The sequence below is a fragment of the Capricornis sumatraensis genome, chromosome 22 (genome assembly GCF_032405125.1).
Source record: "Capricornis sumatraensis isolate serow.1 chromosome 22, serow.2, whole genome shotgun sequence".
NCBI classification, from domain to species: domain Eukaryota; kingdom Metazoa; phylum Chordata; class Mammalia; order Artiodactyla; family Bovidae; genus Capricornis; species Capricornis sumatraensis.
The window spans coordinates 34,311,713-34,329,637 of NC_091090.1; the positions used below are offsets into that span (position 1 = coordinate 34,311,713).

Here is a 17,925-nt window from a genome sequence, read left to right on the forward strand (position 1 = left end):
TATAATCAGTGGCAACTTTTTTTTTTGCCAACAGGTCCCCAATGCTCCCATACTCTAGCCTTTAGAAAATCTCCATATAGAGTTGTAATTCAGATCTTTAATCAAGGATCTACTAAGAGATAAAGACTATATTTATATCAGATTTGTTTTCTTATGGTATTAAAGTCTAAAGCAATACTGATCCTTATGGTAAAATGCAGAGTACAAGTAAGACATTTAAAGTTACTATGTAATATCTAATAATTTTTATTAAGATAGGTATTATAATACTTTTTATTTAAAGTAGAATGAGCAGGAGTAAGGTTAAATACTAAAGTCTGATTTACACTCTCCCCTTTGCTACTCTGCAGAGTTACAACTTTAATGCCTCTGTGTACTTATAGGTAACTTTTGTACATGTGAATACTGACAATGTACTATTGTATTGGAAGCATGCTAAATAAATGTTAAGAAACTTGTCTTTTCTCTTGAAGATTTGAGCATTTTTTCACATTTATATTTGTATCTATATCTCAGACCTCATTTTATTGACAGCTGTATAGCAACAGGCATAGCAAAACTTTCGTTAATACTGTACTAAGAGCTGTAGAATAAGGGAGCTAAGTTAAAATACATATTGAATAATAATTCAAAACTTATATTCTTATAATGGAATTCACATCATTATATCAACAAAATAATAGTAAAAATACTTTAAAGTAGTGTTAACAAGGTAGACAATTTTGGGATGAATAAACTTTGTACTGATGGCTTTGGCTTATACAATTGCCCCCTTCTTATCTGTTGGTTCTGCATCTGAGGATGGAAAATATTTGGAAAAAAAATCTAGAAAATTCCAAAAAGCAAAACTTAAATTTGCTTCCCAACTATTTATATAGTATGTGCATTATATTAGGTTTTATAAGTAACCTGATGTGTGCGAGCTAAGTCACTTCAGTTGTGTCCGATTCTGTGTGACCCTGTGGGCTGCAGCCCACCAGACTTCCATGGTCCATGGTATTCTTCAGGCAGGAATACTGGAGTGGATTGCCATGCCCTTCTCCATGGGATTTTCCCAACCTAGGGATCGAAATTATGTCTCTTACATCTCCTGCATTGGCTGGCATGTTCTTTACCACTAGTACCACCTGGGAAGATAGAGGTAACCTAGAGATGGTTTAAAGTATATGAGAGGGTATGTATATGTTATATGCAAACACTATGCCATTTTATATAAGGGATTTCAGCATCCTTGGAATTTGGCATCTACAGGGGACTTGGAATGAATCCCTTGTAGATTTGGAGGAACAACTGTATTAGTACCTCCAGCAAACTAAGGACTCTGAACAATTCAGTTCAGTTCAGTTGCTCAGTCGTGTCCAATTCTTTGTGACCCTGTGGACTGCAACATGACAGGCTTCCCTTTCCATCACCAAATCCCAGAGCTTGCTCAAACTTATGTCCATCAAGTTGGGGATGCCAACCAACCATCTCATCCTCTGTCATCCTCTTCTCCTCCTGCCTTCAGTATTTCCCATCATCAGGGTTTTTTCCAATGTGTCAGTTCTTCGAATCAGGTGGCCAAAGTACTGGAGTTTCAGCTTCAGCATCAGTTCTTTCAATGAATATTCAGGACTGATTTCCTTTAAGATGGACTGGTTTGATCTCCTTGGAGTCCAAGGGACTCTCAAGAGTCTTCTCCAGCACCACAGTTCAAAAGCATCAGTTCTTTGGTGCTCAGCTTTCTTTATAGTCGAATTCTCACATCCCTACATGACTACTGGAAAAACCATAGCTTTGACTAAATGAAAGAGATGGGACTACCAGACCACCTGACCTGTCTCATGAGAAACTTATATGCAGGTCAGGAAGCAACAGTTAGAACTGGATATGGAACAACAGAGTGGTTCCAATTAGAAAAAGGATTGCATCAAGGCTGTATATTGTCACCCTGCCTATTTAACTTCTCTGCAGAATACATCATGAAAAATGCTGGGCTGGAAAAAGCACAAGCTGGAATCAAAATTGCTGGGAGAAATATCAATAATCTCAGGATGCAGATGACATCACCCTTATAGCAGAACGTGAAGAAGGACTAGAAAGCCTCTTGATGAAAGTGAAAGAGGAGAGTCCCTCTTACACTGTTTGTGGGAATGCAAACTAGTACAGCCACTATGGAGAACAGTGTGGAGATTCCTTTAAAAATTGCAAATAGAACTGCCTTATGACCCAGCAATCCCACTGCTGGGCATACACACCGAGGAAACCAGAATTGAAAGTGACGTGTGTACCCCAGTGTTCATCGCAGCACTGTTTATAAGAGCCAGGACATGGAAACAACCCAGATGTCCATCAGCAGATGAATGGATAAGAAAGCTGTGGTACATATACACAATGGAGTATTACTCAGCCATTGAAAAGAATACATTTGAATCAGTTCTAATGAGGTGGATGAAACTGGAGCCTATTATACAGAGTGAAGTAAGCCAAAAAGAAAAACACCAATACAGTATACTAACACATATATATGGAATTTAGGAAGATGGTAATGATAATCCTCTATGCGAGACAGCAAAAGAGACACAGATGTATAGAACAGACTTTAGACTCTGTGGGTGAGGGAGAGGGTGGGATGATTTGAGAGAATGGCATTGAAACATGTATACTATCAGGTAAGAAATGAATTTCCAGTCTATGTTGGATACAGAATACAGGATGCTTGGGGCTGGTGCACGGGGATGATACAAAGAGATGATATGGGATGGGAGGTGGGAGAGGGGTTCAGGATTGGGAACTCATGTACACCCATGGCTGATTCATGTCAATGTATGGCAAAACCAATTCAGTATTGTAAAGCAAAATAAAGTAAAAATAAAAATTAAAAAAAAAAAAGAAAGTGAAAGAGGAGAGTAAAAAGGTTGGCTTAAAGCTCAACATTTAGAAAACTAAGATCATGATCTGGTCCCATTACTTCATGGGAAATAGATGGGGAAATAGTGGAAACAGTGGCTGACTATTTTTTTGGGCTCCAGAATCACTGCAGATGGTGATTGCAGCCATGAAATTAAAAGATACTTACTCCTTGGAAGGAAAGTTATGACCAACCTAGACAGAATACTGAAAAGCAGAGACATTATTTTGTCAACAAAGGTCCATCTAGTCAAGGCTATGGTTTTTCCAGTAGTCATATATGGATGTGAGATTTGGAATATAAAGCTGAGCGCAGAAAAATTGATGCTTTTGAATTGTGTTGGAGAAGACTCTTGAGAGTCCCTTGGACTGCAAAGAGATCCAACCAGTCCATCCTAAAGGAGATCAGTCCTGGGTGTTCATTGGAAGGACTGATGTTGAGGCTGAAACTCCAACACTTTGGCCACCTGATGCAAAAAGCTGACTCATTTGAAAAGACCCTGATGGTGGGAAAGATTGAGGGCAGGAAGAGAAGCGGATAACAGAGGAGAGATGGTTGGATGGCATCACCAACTCAATGGGCATGAGTTTGGGTAGACTCCAGGAGTTGGTGATGGACAGGGAGGCTTGGTGTGCTGTGGTTCATGGGATTGCAAAGAGTTGGACATGACTGAACGACTGAACTGAACTGAACTGACTAAATGAACCTTTGTCATCAAAGTAATGTCTGTGCTATTAATGTGCTGTCTAGGTTGGTCATTGCTTTTCTTCCAAATAGCAAGCATCTTTTAATTTTATGGCTGCAGTCACCATCTGCAGTGATTTTGGAGCCCCCCAAAATAAAGTATCTCACTGTTTCTATTGTTTCCCCATCTATTTGCCATCAAGTGATAGAACCAATGCCATGATCTTAGTTTTCTGAATGCTGAGTTTTAAGTCAGCTTTTTCACTCTCCTCTTTCACTTTCATCAAGAGGCTCTTTAGTTTCTCTTCATTTTCTGCCATAAGGGTGGTATCATCTGCATATCTGAGGTTACTGATATTTCTCCCGGAAATCTTAGTTCCTGCTTGTGCTTCATCCAGCCCGGCATTTTGCATGATGTACTCTGCATATAAGTTAAATAAGCAGGGTGACAATATACAGCCTTGAGGTACTCCTTTTCCTATTTGGAACCAGTCTGTTGTTCTGTGTTTGGTTCTAACTGTTGCTTCTTGACCTACATACAAATTTCTCAGGAGGCAGGTAAGGTGATCTGGTATTCCCATCTTTGAAGAATTTCCCACAGTTGGTTGTGGTATAATCAATGAAGCAGAAGTAGATGTTTTTCTGAAATTTGCTTGCTTTTCCCCTGATCCAACAGATGCTGGCAATTTGATCTCTGGTTCTTCTGCCTTTTCTAAATCCAGCTTGAACATCGGAGACTCACGGTTCATGTACTTTTGAAGCCTGGTTTGGGGAATTTTGAGCATTACTTTCTTAGTGTGTGAGATTAGCGCAATTGTGTGGTAGTTTGAACATTGTTTGGCATGCCCTTACTTGAGATTGGAATGAAAACTGACCATTTCCAGTCCTGTGGCCACTGCTGAGTTTTCCAAATTTGCTGGCATATTGAGTGCAGCACTTTAACAGCATCATCTCTGAACAGCCTCTGTGCTAAAAAGCCCAGAGTTCCTGTATCACTATGATAGCTCAGTTCACATTGCTGTGTGGCACTATGCCAGGCAATTTACACAAAAGATCAGATTTTAAATTTACATCAGATAATCACTATTACCTCTATTGTTCAGGTTGATGGTTTTGGAGAAGTGGAGGGATTGAGAAGGCAACTTTTTAACTCAAACAGTCATCTTCCGTTGGTAACCCTAAGACACTTAAGAGAAAGAGACCAATACAATATATTAACACATATATATAGAATTTAGAAAGATGGTAATGATGACCCTATATGCAAGACAGCAAAAGAGACACAGATGTAAAGAACAGACTTTTGGACTCTGTGGGAGAAGGCAAGGGTGGGATGATTTGTGAGAATAGCAGTGAAACATGTATATTATCATATGTGAAATAGATCTCCAGTCCAGGTTCGATGCATGAGACAGGGTGCTCAGGGCTGGATAACCCTGAGGGATGGGATGGGGAGGGAGGTGGGAGGGAGGGTCAGGATGGGGAACACATGCACACCCATGGCTGATTCATGTGAATGTATGGCAAAACCCACCACAATATTGTAAACCAATTAGCCTCCAATTAAAATAAATAAAAGAAAAAAAAGAGTTCTAAAACTAATAAGCAGTTTTCCTCTCAGAACATTTCAGAGGTCTTGGATCACTATAGTTTCTTTCTCTCATGTTAACACCACCATACCAGAAAGACATTGCTAGATTCGTTTTATTGATGGGGAACCTGAAGTTCACAGAACATAAGAAATATTGCCTGGACAATGTAATTCATGACTTAACACAGAAAAGCCTTGAATTCAGGCTTGTCTGGCTCCAAATTCTGTATCATTTTATTTTGATTCTATGATGTCCTAGAAAGCAAAAAGAAGCATGCTCCTTCGAAATGTGTCTGATAGCTTGCTAGAATCAATCTACAACATAGTTTTGGGGGTGGTCTAAATAATTTTGTTTCAGATGATACAGTGATCTCCTTGGCACTGAGGAGAAATTAAAAGGAAAAAGCAATACAGCAGGAATTGTAACTGAAATTTCTTAATTGCTCTCTAGGTGGCGAGTATTACAAACAAAAATTAACCAAATGACAGGAAAATAAAAATCAAAGAACAAATTTTATTGGAACTGTTTAAATCAGGTGTTTTCTTTTAAAATTTTGGCTTTTCTCTTTGAAGTGCTGATACAGAGATAGAAATACTGAATTTTAGAAATATTTAGAAAATTACATATTTTTCACGTTACAAGCAACATCAGTTCTGTTACTGTCTTCAAACAGGTATGAAAGTGATTACAAATAATTGAAATAGTCAATACATGTTCATTGACCTCCTGAATTTTTATGTTTCAGGAAACGAAGAATTGAAACACTCATCATGACTCCAGTAAATGAGAGTATCCCCCTGGAGTTCATCCTCTTAGGCTTCTCAGATCGACCATGGCTAGAGTTTCTACTCTTTGTGGTCTTCTTCATTTCTTACATGGTGACTATCTTTGGGAATCTGACCATTATTCTAGTGTCACGCCTGGACTCCAGACTCCAGACTCCCATGTATTTCTTTCTTACCAATCTGTCACTCCTAGATCTTTGCTACGCCACAAGTACTGTTCCACAGTTGCTGGTAAATCTGCACAGCACCAGGAAGGTAATTAGTTATGGTGGCTGTGTGGCCCAGCTGTTCATATTTCTGGCTTTGGGGGCCACTGAATGTGTTCTGCTGCCCGTCATGTCCTTTGATAGGTTTGTGGCTATTTGTTGGCCTCTCCACTACTCAGTCATCATGCGCCAAAGGCTCTGCCTCCAGTTGGCAGCTGCATCCTGGATTACTGGCTTCAGCAACGCAATGTGGTTGTCTATCCTGACTCTCCAACTGCCACTCTGTGGCCCCTTTGTACTAGATCACTTTCTCTGTGAAGTCCCTGCTCTGCTCAAATTGTCATGTGTTGACACCACAGCAAATGAGGCTGAACTCTTCTTTGTAAGTATGCTATTCCATCTAGTACCCTTTACACTTATTGTTATATCATATGCTTTTATTGCCCGAGCAGTGTTGAGGATCCAATCTGCTGAAGGCAGACAAAAAGCATTCGGAACTTGTGGCTCCCATCTACTTGTGGTGTCACTTTTTTATGGTACAGCCATCTCCATGTACCTGCAACCACCTTCACCCAGCTCCAAGGACCGGGGAAAGACGGTTTCCCTCTTTTATGGAATTGTTGCACCCATGCTGAATCCCCTGATATATACACTTAGAAACAAAGAGGTTAAGGAGGCCTTCAAAAGGTTAGTGGCAAGAGTCTTCTTAATCAGGAAATAAATATTAAAAAGAAAAAATAGGCCCCAAATGGAGTCAGTTATACTAAGTCCATGTAACTGTACAAAGACTTGAATACCTAACCTAATTGCCATCTCAATCCCCCAAGAATGTAACTTTTACTCAGACAACTTGGAATTATCTGGTTAGCACTAAGGGCAACCTTGTCCGAAACAATGCATTTTTTGCTAATAATTCCCTTTGGGTTTTGGGTGTTTCTTGTTGTCGTTTTGCCCCTTTCATGCCTTAAATTTTTTTTTCTTTCTACAGCTAGGCAGAGGCATTTTTTATTTGCTTGGTGGGATGCTACCTGATTCATGAATCATTCACTAAAGCCAACTAGATCTTTAAAATTCATTTGATTGAATTTTGTTATTTAACATGAGGAATATACTGATAAGCTTTGTAAATGTTTAGTGTTTATGCAGCTTACTAACTTCTCTTCAACTTGTCCTGTTTTCATCATTCCTCAGAGAACTATTTTGATTGTGAAGTGAAAGTCTCTCAATCATGTCCAACTCTTTGCAACCCCATACACTATTAGAGTCCATGGAATTCTGTAGGCCAGAATACTGGAGTAGGTAGCCTTTCCCTTCTCCAGGGGATCTTCCCAACCCAGAAACTGAACCCAGGTCTCTCGCATTGCAGGCAGATTCTTTACCAGCTGAGCCACAACTATTTTGATTACCTCCCACAAATAAAAGTTTATTCATGGGAAGTTACATTAGTCTTTTGTTGCCTAAACCTATTTATTGAACAAGTATCCAGAATTAGTCTTCCAGTTCACCAGAAACTGTATAATCTCAATATTTTCAACTTTATTTTATGTTTGTATAGGTTGGTGTAACTTAGACATGACTGATGTGACTTAGCAGCAGCAGCAGCAGCAGACCTTTTTAAGAATATGACAAAAGCCAGCAATCATTTCTCTGGTAATACCATATGCACACACACACACCTTTTTTTTAAATATAATTAGAAGAAATTTACCAAAATGCTGAAATATAACAACTTTAAATTTGGATATGAAGTTCACAACCCTAGTTTAAAAATTTCAATACCACACTCATGTCAACATAATATTAAAAACCACAATGATTTATATTCTAGAATTAAACTCAGATTTTCTATTCTCTGTGCTTAGGCAGAGTCATGTCTGACTCTGCGACCCTATGGACTGCAGTCTGCCAGGCTCCTGTGCCCATGGGGATTCTCCAGGCAAGAATACTGGAGTTGGTTGCCATGCCCTCCTGCAGGACATCCCTTCCCAAGGCAGGGATCGAACCCAGGTCTCCCACATCACAGAAGTATTTTTTACCATCTGAGCCACCAGGGAAGTCCTTCCATTCTCTACTCACATGTTTTCCTCCTCATTAGAAACATTCTTTTTTATTTCCTTCATAGATCAAATCCTAGGCATTCATTAATTTTCCTTCCTTGAAATATTTTTCATATTCTCCCTATTTATTAATATTTTCAGTATTCTCATAAACTCCAAAAGATAGCCTAGAGATTAAAATAGCACATCTTTAATGATTTCCACTGATTTTTTTGTTTCATACACATGTTTCTTTCACAATAGCTTCTTTGCATTTTAGTCTTCTTGAGGGAACATAGTCTATACCATAAGTATTGGATTACCACACTGTACATCTTACCATATCACCTTTCAGTTCAGTTCAGTTCAGTTCAGTTCAGTTGCTCAGTCCAGATGTTCAAGCTGGTTTTAGAAAAGGCAGAGGAACCAGAGATCAAATTGCCAACATCTGCTAGATCATCGAAAAAGCAAGAGAGTTCCAGAAAAACATCTATTTCTGCTTTATTGACTATGCAAAAGCCTTTGACTGTGTGGATCACAATAAACTGTGGAAAATTCTGAAAGAGATGGGTATACAAGACCACCTGACCTGCCTCTTGAGAAATTTGTATGCAGGTCAGGAAGCAACAGTTAGAACTGGACAGGGAACAACAGACTGGTTCCAAATAGGAAAAGGAGGGCATCAAGGCTGTATATTGTCACCCTGCTTATTTAACTTCTATGTAGAGTACATCATGAGAAACACCTGGGCTGGAAGAAGCACAAGCTGGAATTAAGATTGCCGGGAGAAATATTAATAACCTCAGATATGCAGATGACACCACCCTTATGGCAGAAAGTGAAGAGGAACTAAAAAGCCTCTTGATGAAAGTGAAAGAGGAGAGTGAAAAAGTTGGCCTAAAGCTCAACATTCAGAAAACGAAGATCATGGCATCTGGCCCCATCATTTCATGGCAAATAGATGGGGAAACAGTGGAAACAGTGTCAGACTTTATTTTTTTGGGCTCCAAAATCACTGCAGATGGTGACTGCAGCCATGAAATTAAAAGACACTTACTCCTTGGAAGAAAAGTTATGACCAACCTAGATAGCATATTCAAAAGCAGAGAGATTACTTTGCCGACTAAGGTCCATCTAGTCAAGGCTATGGTTTTTCCAGTGGTCATGTATGGATATGAGCGTTGGACTGTGAAGAAGGCTGAGCGCTGAAGAATTGATGCTTTTGAACTGTGGTGTTGGAGAAGACTCTTGAGAGTCCCTTGGACTGCAAGGAGATCCAACCAGTCCATCCTAAGATCAGTCCTGGGTGTTCTTTGGAAGGGCTGATGCTGAAGCTGAAACTCCAATACTTGGGCCACCTCATGGGAAGAGCTGACTCACTGGAAAAGACCCTGATGCTCAGAGGGATTGGGGGCAGGAGGAGAAGGGGATGACAGAGAATGAGATGGCTGATGGGATCACCGACTTGATGGACATGAGTTTGAGTGAACTCCCGGAGTTGGTGATAGACAGGGAGGCCTGGCGTGCTGTGATTCATGGGGTCGCAAAGAGTCAGATATCACCTCTAGGAGTCATCAAAGTATTGAGGGTTACATGTGCTTACATATCAGTTGGTTCTTTGGATTATTGAGTGATTCATTCACATTATAGGTATTTAATTTGTGCTTCTATCTCTTTTTCTCCCATGTTTTCTCCTATAATATATTACACATTTAGAAAATACAATTAAAACATACATTTATTATGTTTCTCCTTAAAACATCACAGTAATATCATGTACTTTTGCCACAGAATAATGCGAATATGAGAAATAAATTGGATATACCAAGTTTTAATTTCCATTCTCTTTCTTATGAGAAATAAGTATCATTAAATGAGTAAATGGAAGCAAAATGCTAATCGATTATATTGTAAACATAAGAGTACTTTCCTCATTGAAGATAAATTCACTGCTAAAGGTACAAATAACTAATTTATCAAATATCCAGATGCAAATGTGCATTTCAGCATCAAAGTCAGTGAAATTTGATGAATTCTGAGAATATAGAAGAAAAATAAAATTGAAATAGCTTTTAATTTTTCTTAATGAAGGTTTAATTGATTCAGCAATTTCATATGTTAGGTTTGATTTTAAACTTGTAGAAAATGATTTACAGGCAAATTCTATAACTAAGTTATTTTCAGTTACTTTGTGATTATTAAAAATATAACAAATATATTCATTTAGAATAAGGTCTAATTTTACTAATTGTAAATGTAAGCTAATTTTGTTTATTTATTTGCAATTCTGAGAACTTTATTTTCCTAATCCAAGTAATTTTTTTTGCCTACAATGCAGGAAAACTGAGTTCAGTCCTTGGGTTTGGAAGTTCCCTGGAGGAGGGCATGGCAACCCATTCCAGTACTCCTGCCTAGAGAATTTCAATGGATAGAGGAGCCTGGCGGGCTGCAGTCCATGAAGTCGCAAAGAGTCAGACAGGACTTAGCAACTAAGCATAGCAGCACATTCTGAATGTTGCTTTCTTTAAATTGTAGTGATGAATATATAACATTATATTTGTGATTTTAACCATATTTGAGTGTACAGTTCAGGGGCATTAAATACATCATATTTTGTGCAACCTTCATCCCATCCATCTCCAGAATAATTTTCATTTTTCTAAACTAAAACTCTGTGCCTATTAAACAATAAATACCTATTTTCCCTTCACAGTGGAAACCTCCATTCTACTTTTTGTCTCTATGATTTTGATTACTCTAGGTGCCTAATAGAAGTGGAATTATAAAGTATTTGTGTATTTTTGTGACTGACATTTCATTTAGCATAATGTCTTCAAGATCCATCTATCTTGTAGCATGTAAGGAACCCCTTCCTTTTTAAAAAACTGAATATCATTTAATTGTATGAATATACCACATTTTGTTTGGTCATTCATCTTTCAAAAGACACTTGTTTGCTTTCACCTTTTGGCTATTGTGAATAATACTGCCTTGAACATGGGTGTACAAATATCTGTTTGAGACCCCACTTTCAGTTCAGTTTGGGTATACTTCTGGAAGTAGAATTAATGGATCATATGGAAATTCTACTTTTAAATTTTGAAGAACTGTCTGCTGGATCATGTGGAAATTCTATCTTTAATTTTTTGAAGAATTGCCTTACTGATTTCCATAGTGACTGCACCATTTTACATCCCATCAGCAGTGTACAAAGGTTCTAATTAGTCTACATGCTCACCTACGTATCTCATTTTTATAGAGATGTCAGATTGATATAGTAGAGAAATGTTTTGAATATAAATATAATCTTTCCTGCAGTCTAAAATTTGAGAAGGTTTTTCATGATATACTTTTATAACATTAGGAAAATTATAATAGAGTTCTATTTGTTCATGTCTAATTTAAGTTGGTTAATAGAACAACATTCCTCAAGAAGAGAAGTTTATTATAATAGGATATAAATATTAATTCTGTTAATATACAGTTGTAACGAACCTGAGAAGAAGACAAAGAAGGCAGCTTTATTAGGTTCATAGATGACACAATTGGAAAGAAATTGCAAATGATATAGGAGACATATATTTAAATTTAAATATAAATCTAATTACAAGAGTAATCAAAATGTTAAATCTACAGGATGAGATTGAACATTGATACAAAAGCCTTTACTGCATGTTATTAAAACATTCAACAGGATAGAAGAAATTATAGTTCTAGACGTGATTTCCCTAAGAATACAATTGAGGACATATATTCATTGTATCAAACATAAATAAATGAATTCAGTTCAATCCTTATAGTAAATATGTGTACGCGCTCAGTCATGTCCGACTCTTTGTGACACCATGGACTGGAGCCCGTCAGGCTTCTCTGTCCATGAGATTTCTTTGGCAAAAATGCTGGAGTGGGTTGCCATTTCCTTCTTCAGGGAATCTTCCCCACCCCTCGATGGAACTGGTATCTCCTGTGTCTTCTGCATTATAGACCGACTCTTTATCCGTGAGCCACTGGGGAAGTATCATAAGTATATCTATCCTTATAATAAGGCTTCCCTGGTGGCTCAGGGGCAAAGAATCTGCCTGCAAAGCTGCCAGGGATCAAACCTGGGTTGGGAAGATCCCCTAGAGAAGGAAATGGCAGCCCACTCCAGTATTCTTGAGTAGGAAATCCCGTGGACAGAGGAGCCGGGTGGCCTGCAGTCCATGGGGTGGCAGAGTAGGATGTGACTTAGTGACTAAACAATAACATCCTTATAATTCTGTCTAAGGAGTTTTTGTAACAAAATTATATGCATGATAACCATTTCCATTGAGGATCAGAGGAACAAAATGAGGAATAGAAATGTGCAACCACATGGAATTCTCCAGGCTAAAATACTGGAGTGGGTAGTCTTTCCCTTCTCCAGAGGATCTTCCCAACCCAGGGATCGAAGCTAGGTCTCCCACATTGCAGGCAGATTCTTTACCAGCTGAGCCACAAGGGAAGCCCAACAGAAATGGCAGATATATTTAAACATATGGGAAAATGTCACGTGGATGAGTTAGACTTGATTTGTATATTTGTTCTTTGATTTTTATCAAAGAACTATAGCCTGCTCTTAGAGTTATCAAATACTAATTTATATTTCTTTCTGAACACATGCAAAGATAAGCTCAATGCCTTTAAAACAGAGACATCTCCAAAATTTATATCATTCCTGGCATTTAGCTAAAAGTCTAGGAACTCCATGTAACTGGGCAGCAATCTCTACATGGATCCTCTTGGTCTAGAGACATACAATGAAAGACATCTTCTTCTTGCTCCCTCCCCCTTCAACATACACTTAATATTTATTGATGGAAATAGTCAAGTGAAGAAAGTGTAATAAGGAAGATAAAGTGGCAAATTTGATCAAATGCTTTTGGTAGGAGAGATAAGATCAAGCTTGAAATTCACCACTGTATTTGGCAAATTGGAGGCAATTTGTGACACTAACAAAAGCTGTTTTTGTATAGTGGTGGAGTCAAATTCCTGACTAGTATAGGTTAAAAAAGAATAAAAGAAATATAATTACTTTATTTCCTTTATAAAGAACTAACAATTTTATTTATTTTTTGGCTGCACTGCATGGCATGTGGGATATTCCCCAACCAGGAATAGAATCTGTGGCCTCTGCAGTGGAAGGGAGTCTTAACCACTTGACTGCCAAGGAAGTCCAAAAGAATTTATTTCTGAGAAATTTTTCTGTGAAGGGGAATGATTACTAGAAATACACCTGGTGGCGTAGTGAGGCCCGGAAAGGTTTGAGGTTTTTTGTTTTGTTTTGTTTGTTCATTTAAGATGTTAGAATTAACGGTATATTTGTTCTCTCCTGGGAAGGATGAAATAAGAGAATTTGATGACATAATAAAAATATGGGTAAATTTCTGGAGTTACACCCTTGAATAGGTAAGGTAGAATGGAGTATAAAGAACAAATGAAAGGACTGGCTCTGTTAAGTAAAAAGTTAGTAAACGAAAACATCAGTTAAATAGAATCTGGACATCAGAAGAGGGAGCACTCACACCTTCCCACAGTTTGCATTGTTAGCAGAGCCCAGTAGACGAAGAAAAATTCCTCTTCTTTACTGGCAAAGACTCAGCTAATAAAAGCCATGAACTCTTTTTATCTACCACCCTAATGTCCTTTTCCTCTCTAGAGTATTAGCTTTCCCATGCTGTATGGGGACTTGAACGTGGGTTGGTAGAATAGCAGACCCTGAACTGCAGTTCTCCACTGATTTCAAATAAATCCAACTTTGTTGGAGAAATATCTAGCAGTCCATTTGCTTCAGGAAAATATCTTGTTGACCCAGACAGGGACCAGGAAAGATTCTGAAGGTTCCAGGACTGGTGGACAAACAGATGAGGTATGCACAATTAAGATCATTGTCACTCCCTGCTTTTTTCAGAGACCCCAGAGTTTGAAGTTATATTTTTCTTCTGGATCTGAAACTGGCCTTTCCTTTTTCTTTTTATTCCTTTCTTTCTTTGTTTTTTCCTCTCTCTTTCTTGTTTGAAGCTTTCAGGCTATAATTGGGATCTTTTTGGTTAAGGCCCTGTTCCTCATGCAAGTACTCTTTTGGCACTTTGGCCTGATTTGGGGATCAGACCTCTTCATTGACACTGGCTAGCCTTCAGCCTAGTCATTCGAGGACAGGGACTGCTTCTTCTGAAGCCAGCTAGCTTTCAACACATTCCTTCAGGAATAGGGGTTGTTTCTCTGAAATGGTGCTGTGTCTTTCAGCCTTCCATCTTTTTTTTTTTTTTTTTTTTACCACTCATCATGTGAGATCAGAATCTTAACCACTGGACTTCCAGGGAAGCCCCCCACTTATCCTTTGGGGGGTGGGGTGGGGGGAAGCCTTATCCATGGTTCCTCTGGAACTCAGCTGTATTCTTAATTCTGGCTGTGATTGGCTTGCAAGCTGTTTGAATTGAGCCATTTGTGCTGTAAGCTGTTTAAGTTGTTTGAAAATTATTCTCCACTCTAGAGGAAATGAGATCCCAGTTAAGTTTCTTGAAAGTACACCCCCTACAGGCACTCAACAACACAGAGACAACTCTACACATGGACATCACCAGATGGTCAGCACTGAAATCCGATTGATTATATTCTTTGCAGCCAAAGATGGAGAAGCTCTCTACAGTCAGCAAAAACAAGACCGGGAGCTGACTGTGGCTCAGATCATGAACTTCTTATTGCCAAATTAAGACTTAAATTGAAGAAAGTAGGTAAAACCACTAGATCATTTAGGTATGACCTAAATCAAATCCCTTATGATTATACAGTGGAAGTGGCAAATAGATTCAAGGGATTAGATCAGATAGAGTGCCTGAATAACTATGGACAGAGGTTCCCGACATTGTACAGGAGACAGGGATCAAGACCATCCCCAAGAAAAAGAAATGCAAAAAGGCAAAATGGTTGTCTGAGAAGGCCTTACAAATAGCTGAGAAGAGAAGAGATGTTAAAGGTAAAGAAGAAAAGGAAAGATATATCCATCTGAATGTAGAGTTCCAAAGAATAGCAAGGAGAGATAAGAAAACCTTCCTCAGTGATCAATGCAAAGAAATAGAGGAAAACAATAGAATGGGAAAGACTAGCGATCTCTTCTCGAAAATTAGAGATACCAAGGGAATGTTTCATGCAAAGATGTGCACAATAAAGGACAGAAATGGTATGGACCTAACACAAGCAGAAGATATTTAGAAGGGGTGGCAAAACTACACAGAAGGTCTACACAAAAAAGATCTTCATGACCCAGATAACCATGATGGTGTGATCACTCACCTAGAGCCAGACATCCTGGAATGCAAAATCAAGTAGGCCTGAGAAGCATCACTATGAACAAAGCTAGTGGAGGTGATGGAATTCCAGTTGAGCTATGTCAAATCCTAAAAGATGATGTGTGAAAGTGCTGCATTCAATATGCCAGCAAATCTGGAAAACTCAGCAGAGGCCACAGGACTGGAAAAGGTTAGTTTTCATTCCAATCCTAAAGAAAGGCAATGCCAAAGAATGTTCAAACTACCGCACAATTGCACTCGTCTCACACGCTAGCAAAGTAATGCTCAAAATTTTCCAAGCCAGGCTTCAACAGTATGTGAAGTGAGAACTTCCAGATATTCAAGCTGGATTTAGAAAGGGCAGAAGAACCAGAAATCAAATTGCCAACATCTGTTGGATCATCAAAAAAGCAAGAGAGTTCCAGAAATCCATCTACTTCTGCTTTATTGACTACACCAAAACCTTTGACTGTGTGGATCACAACAAACTGTGGAAAATTCTTCAAGAGATGGGAATACCAGACCACCCTACCTTCCTCCTGAGAAATCTGCATGCAGGTCAAGAAGCAACTGTTAGAACTGGACATGGAACAACAGACTGATTCCAAATTGGGAAGAGAGTACATCAAGGGTGTATATTGTCACCCTGCTTATTTAACTTTTATGCAGAGTACTTTACACAAAATGCTGGGCTGGATGAAGCACAAGCTGAAATCAAGATTGCTGGGAGATATATCAATAACCTCAGATATGCAGGTGACACTACCCTTATGGCAGAAAGCAAAGAATAACTGAAGAGCCTCTTGATGAAAGTGAAAGAGGAAAATGAAAATGAAGTGAAGTGAAAATCACTCAGTCGTGTCTGCTCTTTGTGACCCCATGGACTATACAGTCCATGAAATTCTCCAGGCCAGAATACTGGAGTGGGTAGCTTTTCTCTTCTCCAGGGGATCTTCCCAACCCAGGGATTGAACCCAGGACTCCCACATTGAAGATGGATTCTTAAAAGCTGGCTTAAAACTCAACATTCAAAAAACTAATATCACGGCATCCAGTCCCATCACTTCATGGCAAATAGATGGGGAAACAAAGGAAACAGTGAGAAACTTTATTTTCTTGGGCTTCAAAATCACTGCAGCTGGTGACTGTAGCCATGAAATTAAAAGACACTTGCTCCTTGGAAGAAAAGCTATGACAAATCTGGGCAGCATTTAAAAAGCAGAGACAATGCTTTGCTGACAAAGGTCTGTCTAGTCAAGGCTATGATTTTTCCAGTAGTCATGCATGGATATGAGAGTTGGATTATAAAGGAAGCTGAGTGCCAAGAATTGATGCTTTTGAATTGTGGTGTTGGAGAAGACTCTTGAGAGTCTCTTGGACTGCAAGGAGATCCAACCAGTCAATCCAAAAGGAAATCAGTTGTGCATATTCATGGGAAAGGCTGATGCTGAAGCTGAAACTCCAGTACTTTGGCCACCTTATTTGAAGAACTGACACATTGGAAAAGACACTGATGCTGGGAAAGATTGAAGGCGGGAGGAGAAGGGAGTGACAGAGGATGAGATGGTTGGATGGCATCACCAACTTGATGGATTTGAGTTTGACCAAGCTCTGGGAGTTGGTAATGGACAGGAAAGCCTGGCGTGCCTATGTCCATGGGCTCACAGAGTCAGACACGACTGAGCGGCTGAACTGAATGGAACAGACACTCTGACCTAACTGTGGTCTTTCCTTCTGTACATTTGTAACTAAATGAACAGACATGACCAAAGGCAATTTGAAATATCAATGGTCATTATGGGGGACTTTTGAAATCCCTAAGCTTAGTTTCCTCAAAACTGAATTGGCCTACGATGTCACAGTAAATTTCCAGAACTGAATGGAATAGTTATTTTAACTGATATTTTGAGGCTTCTCTCAAATCTGTAGTCTAAAATTGCCTCTTTGCAAAATAGGATTTTAAAATTAACGAAGGCAAAGAAATAATTAAGGAAAAGTAAAATGGCTCAGGCTCTCCTTGCTTGGCTTCTTTGTCTCCGGCTCCACTTCTGGCATCATTATCTTCCTTCCCTTCTACAATATCTGTGCCTTCATTACAGCCTCAAGTCCCCCACAATAATTCTCTCACCAAAACTTCCCCCTTTTCTGAAACTCTCCCCACTCCCCTTTCCTCTGAATTATCAGAACCTGTCCCTTTAAATGTAAGCCTTCTGAGGATCCAGAAGCTAAACAGTTTCCTATATTTCCAAGACTAAATCTCAACTTTGAGCTGAAGTCAAGGATTTTCCCAAAGAAACCAAATATTCTCACAGATTTGCTGAGGAATTTAATAAAGTCGTTCAAATCCATCTATTTGAGTTCTCTGACTTAGTATCAGCAAGTTTTTATGCAGTGAAGGCCAGGCCCAGCATCAAATGAAAACTCA

The 17,925-nt window shown here is 38.9% G+C and overlaps 2 protein-coding genes across 2 annotated transcripts in view; both read left to right on the plus strand.

Annotated features, from left to right (window-relative positions):
- LOC138069278 (zinc finger protein 184-like) overlaps positions 1–17,925 on the plus strand; it is a 1,142,341-nt gene that overhangs the window by 808,157 nt on the left and 316,259 nt on the right. The gene's annotated exons all lie outside the window — the stretch shown is intronic.
- LOC138069297 (olfactory receptor 2B6-like) lies at positions 5,937–6,878 on the plus strand. Its single transcript, XM_068960552.1, has one exon. It carries the CDS (start codon positions 5,937–5,939, stop codon positions 6,876–6,878), a length of 942 nt encoding a protein of 313 aa, XP_068816653.1.

Excerpts from the sequence above, each read along its gene's own strand:
- LOC138069297 (XM_068960552.1), top strand. The coding sequence starts at position 5,937 with ATGACTCCAGTAAATGAGAGTATCCCCCTGGAGTTCATCCTCTTAGGC.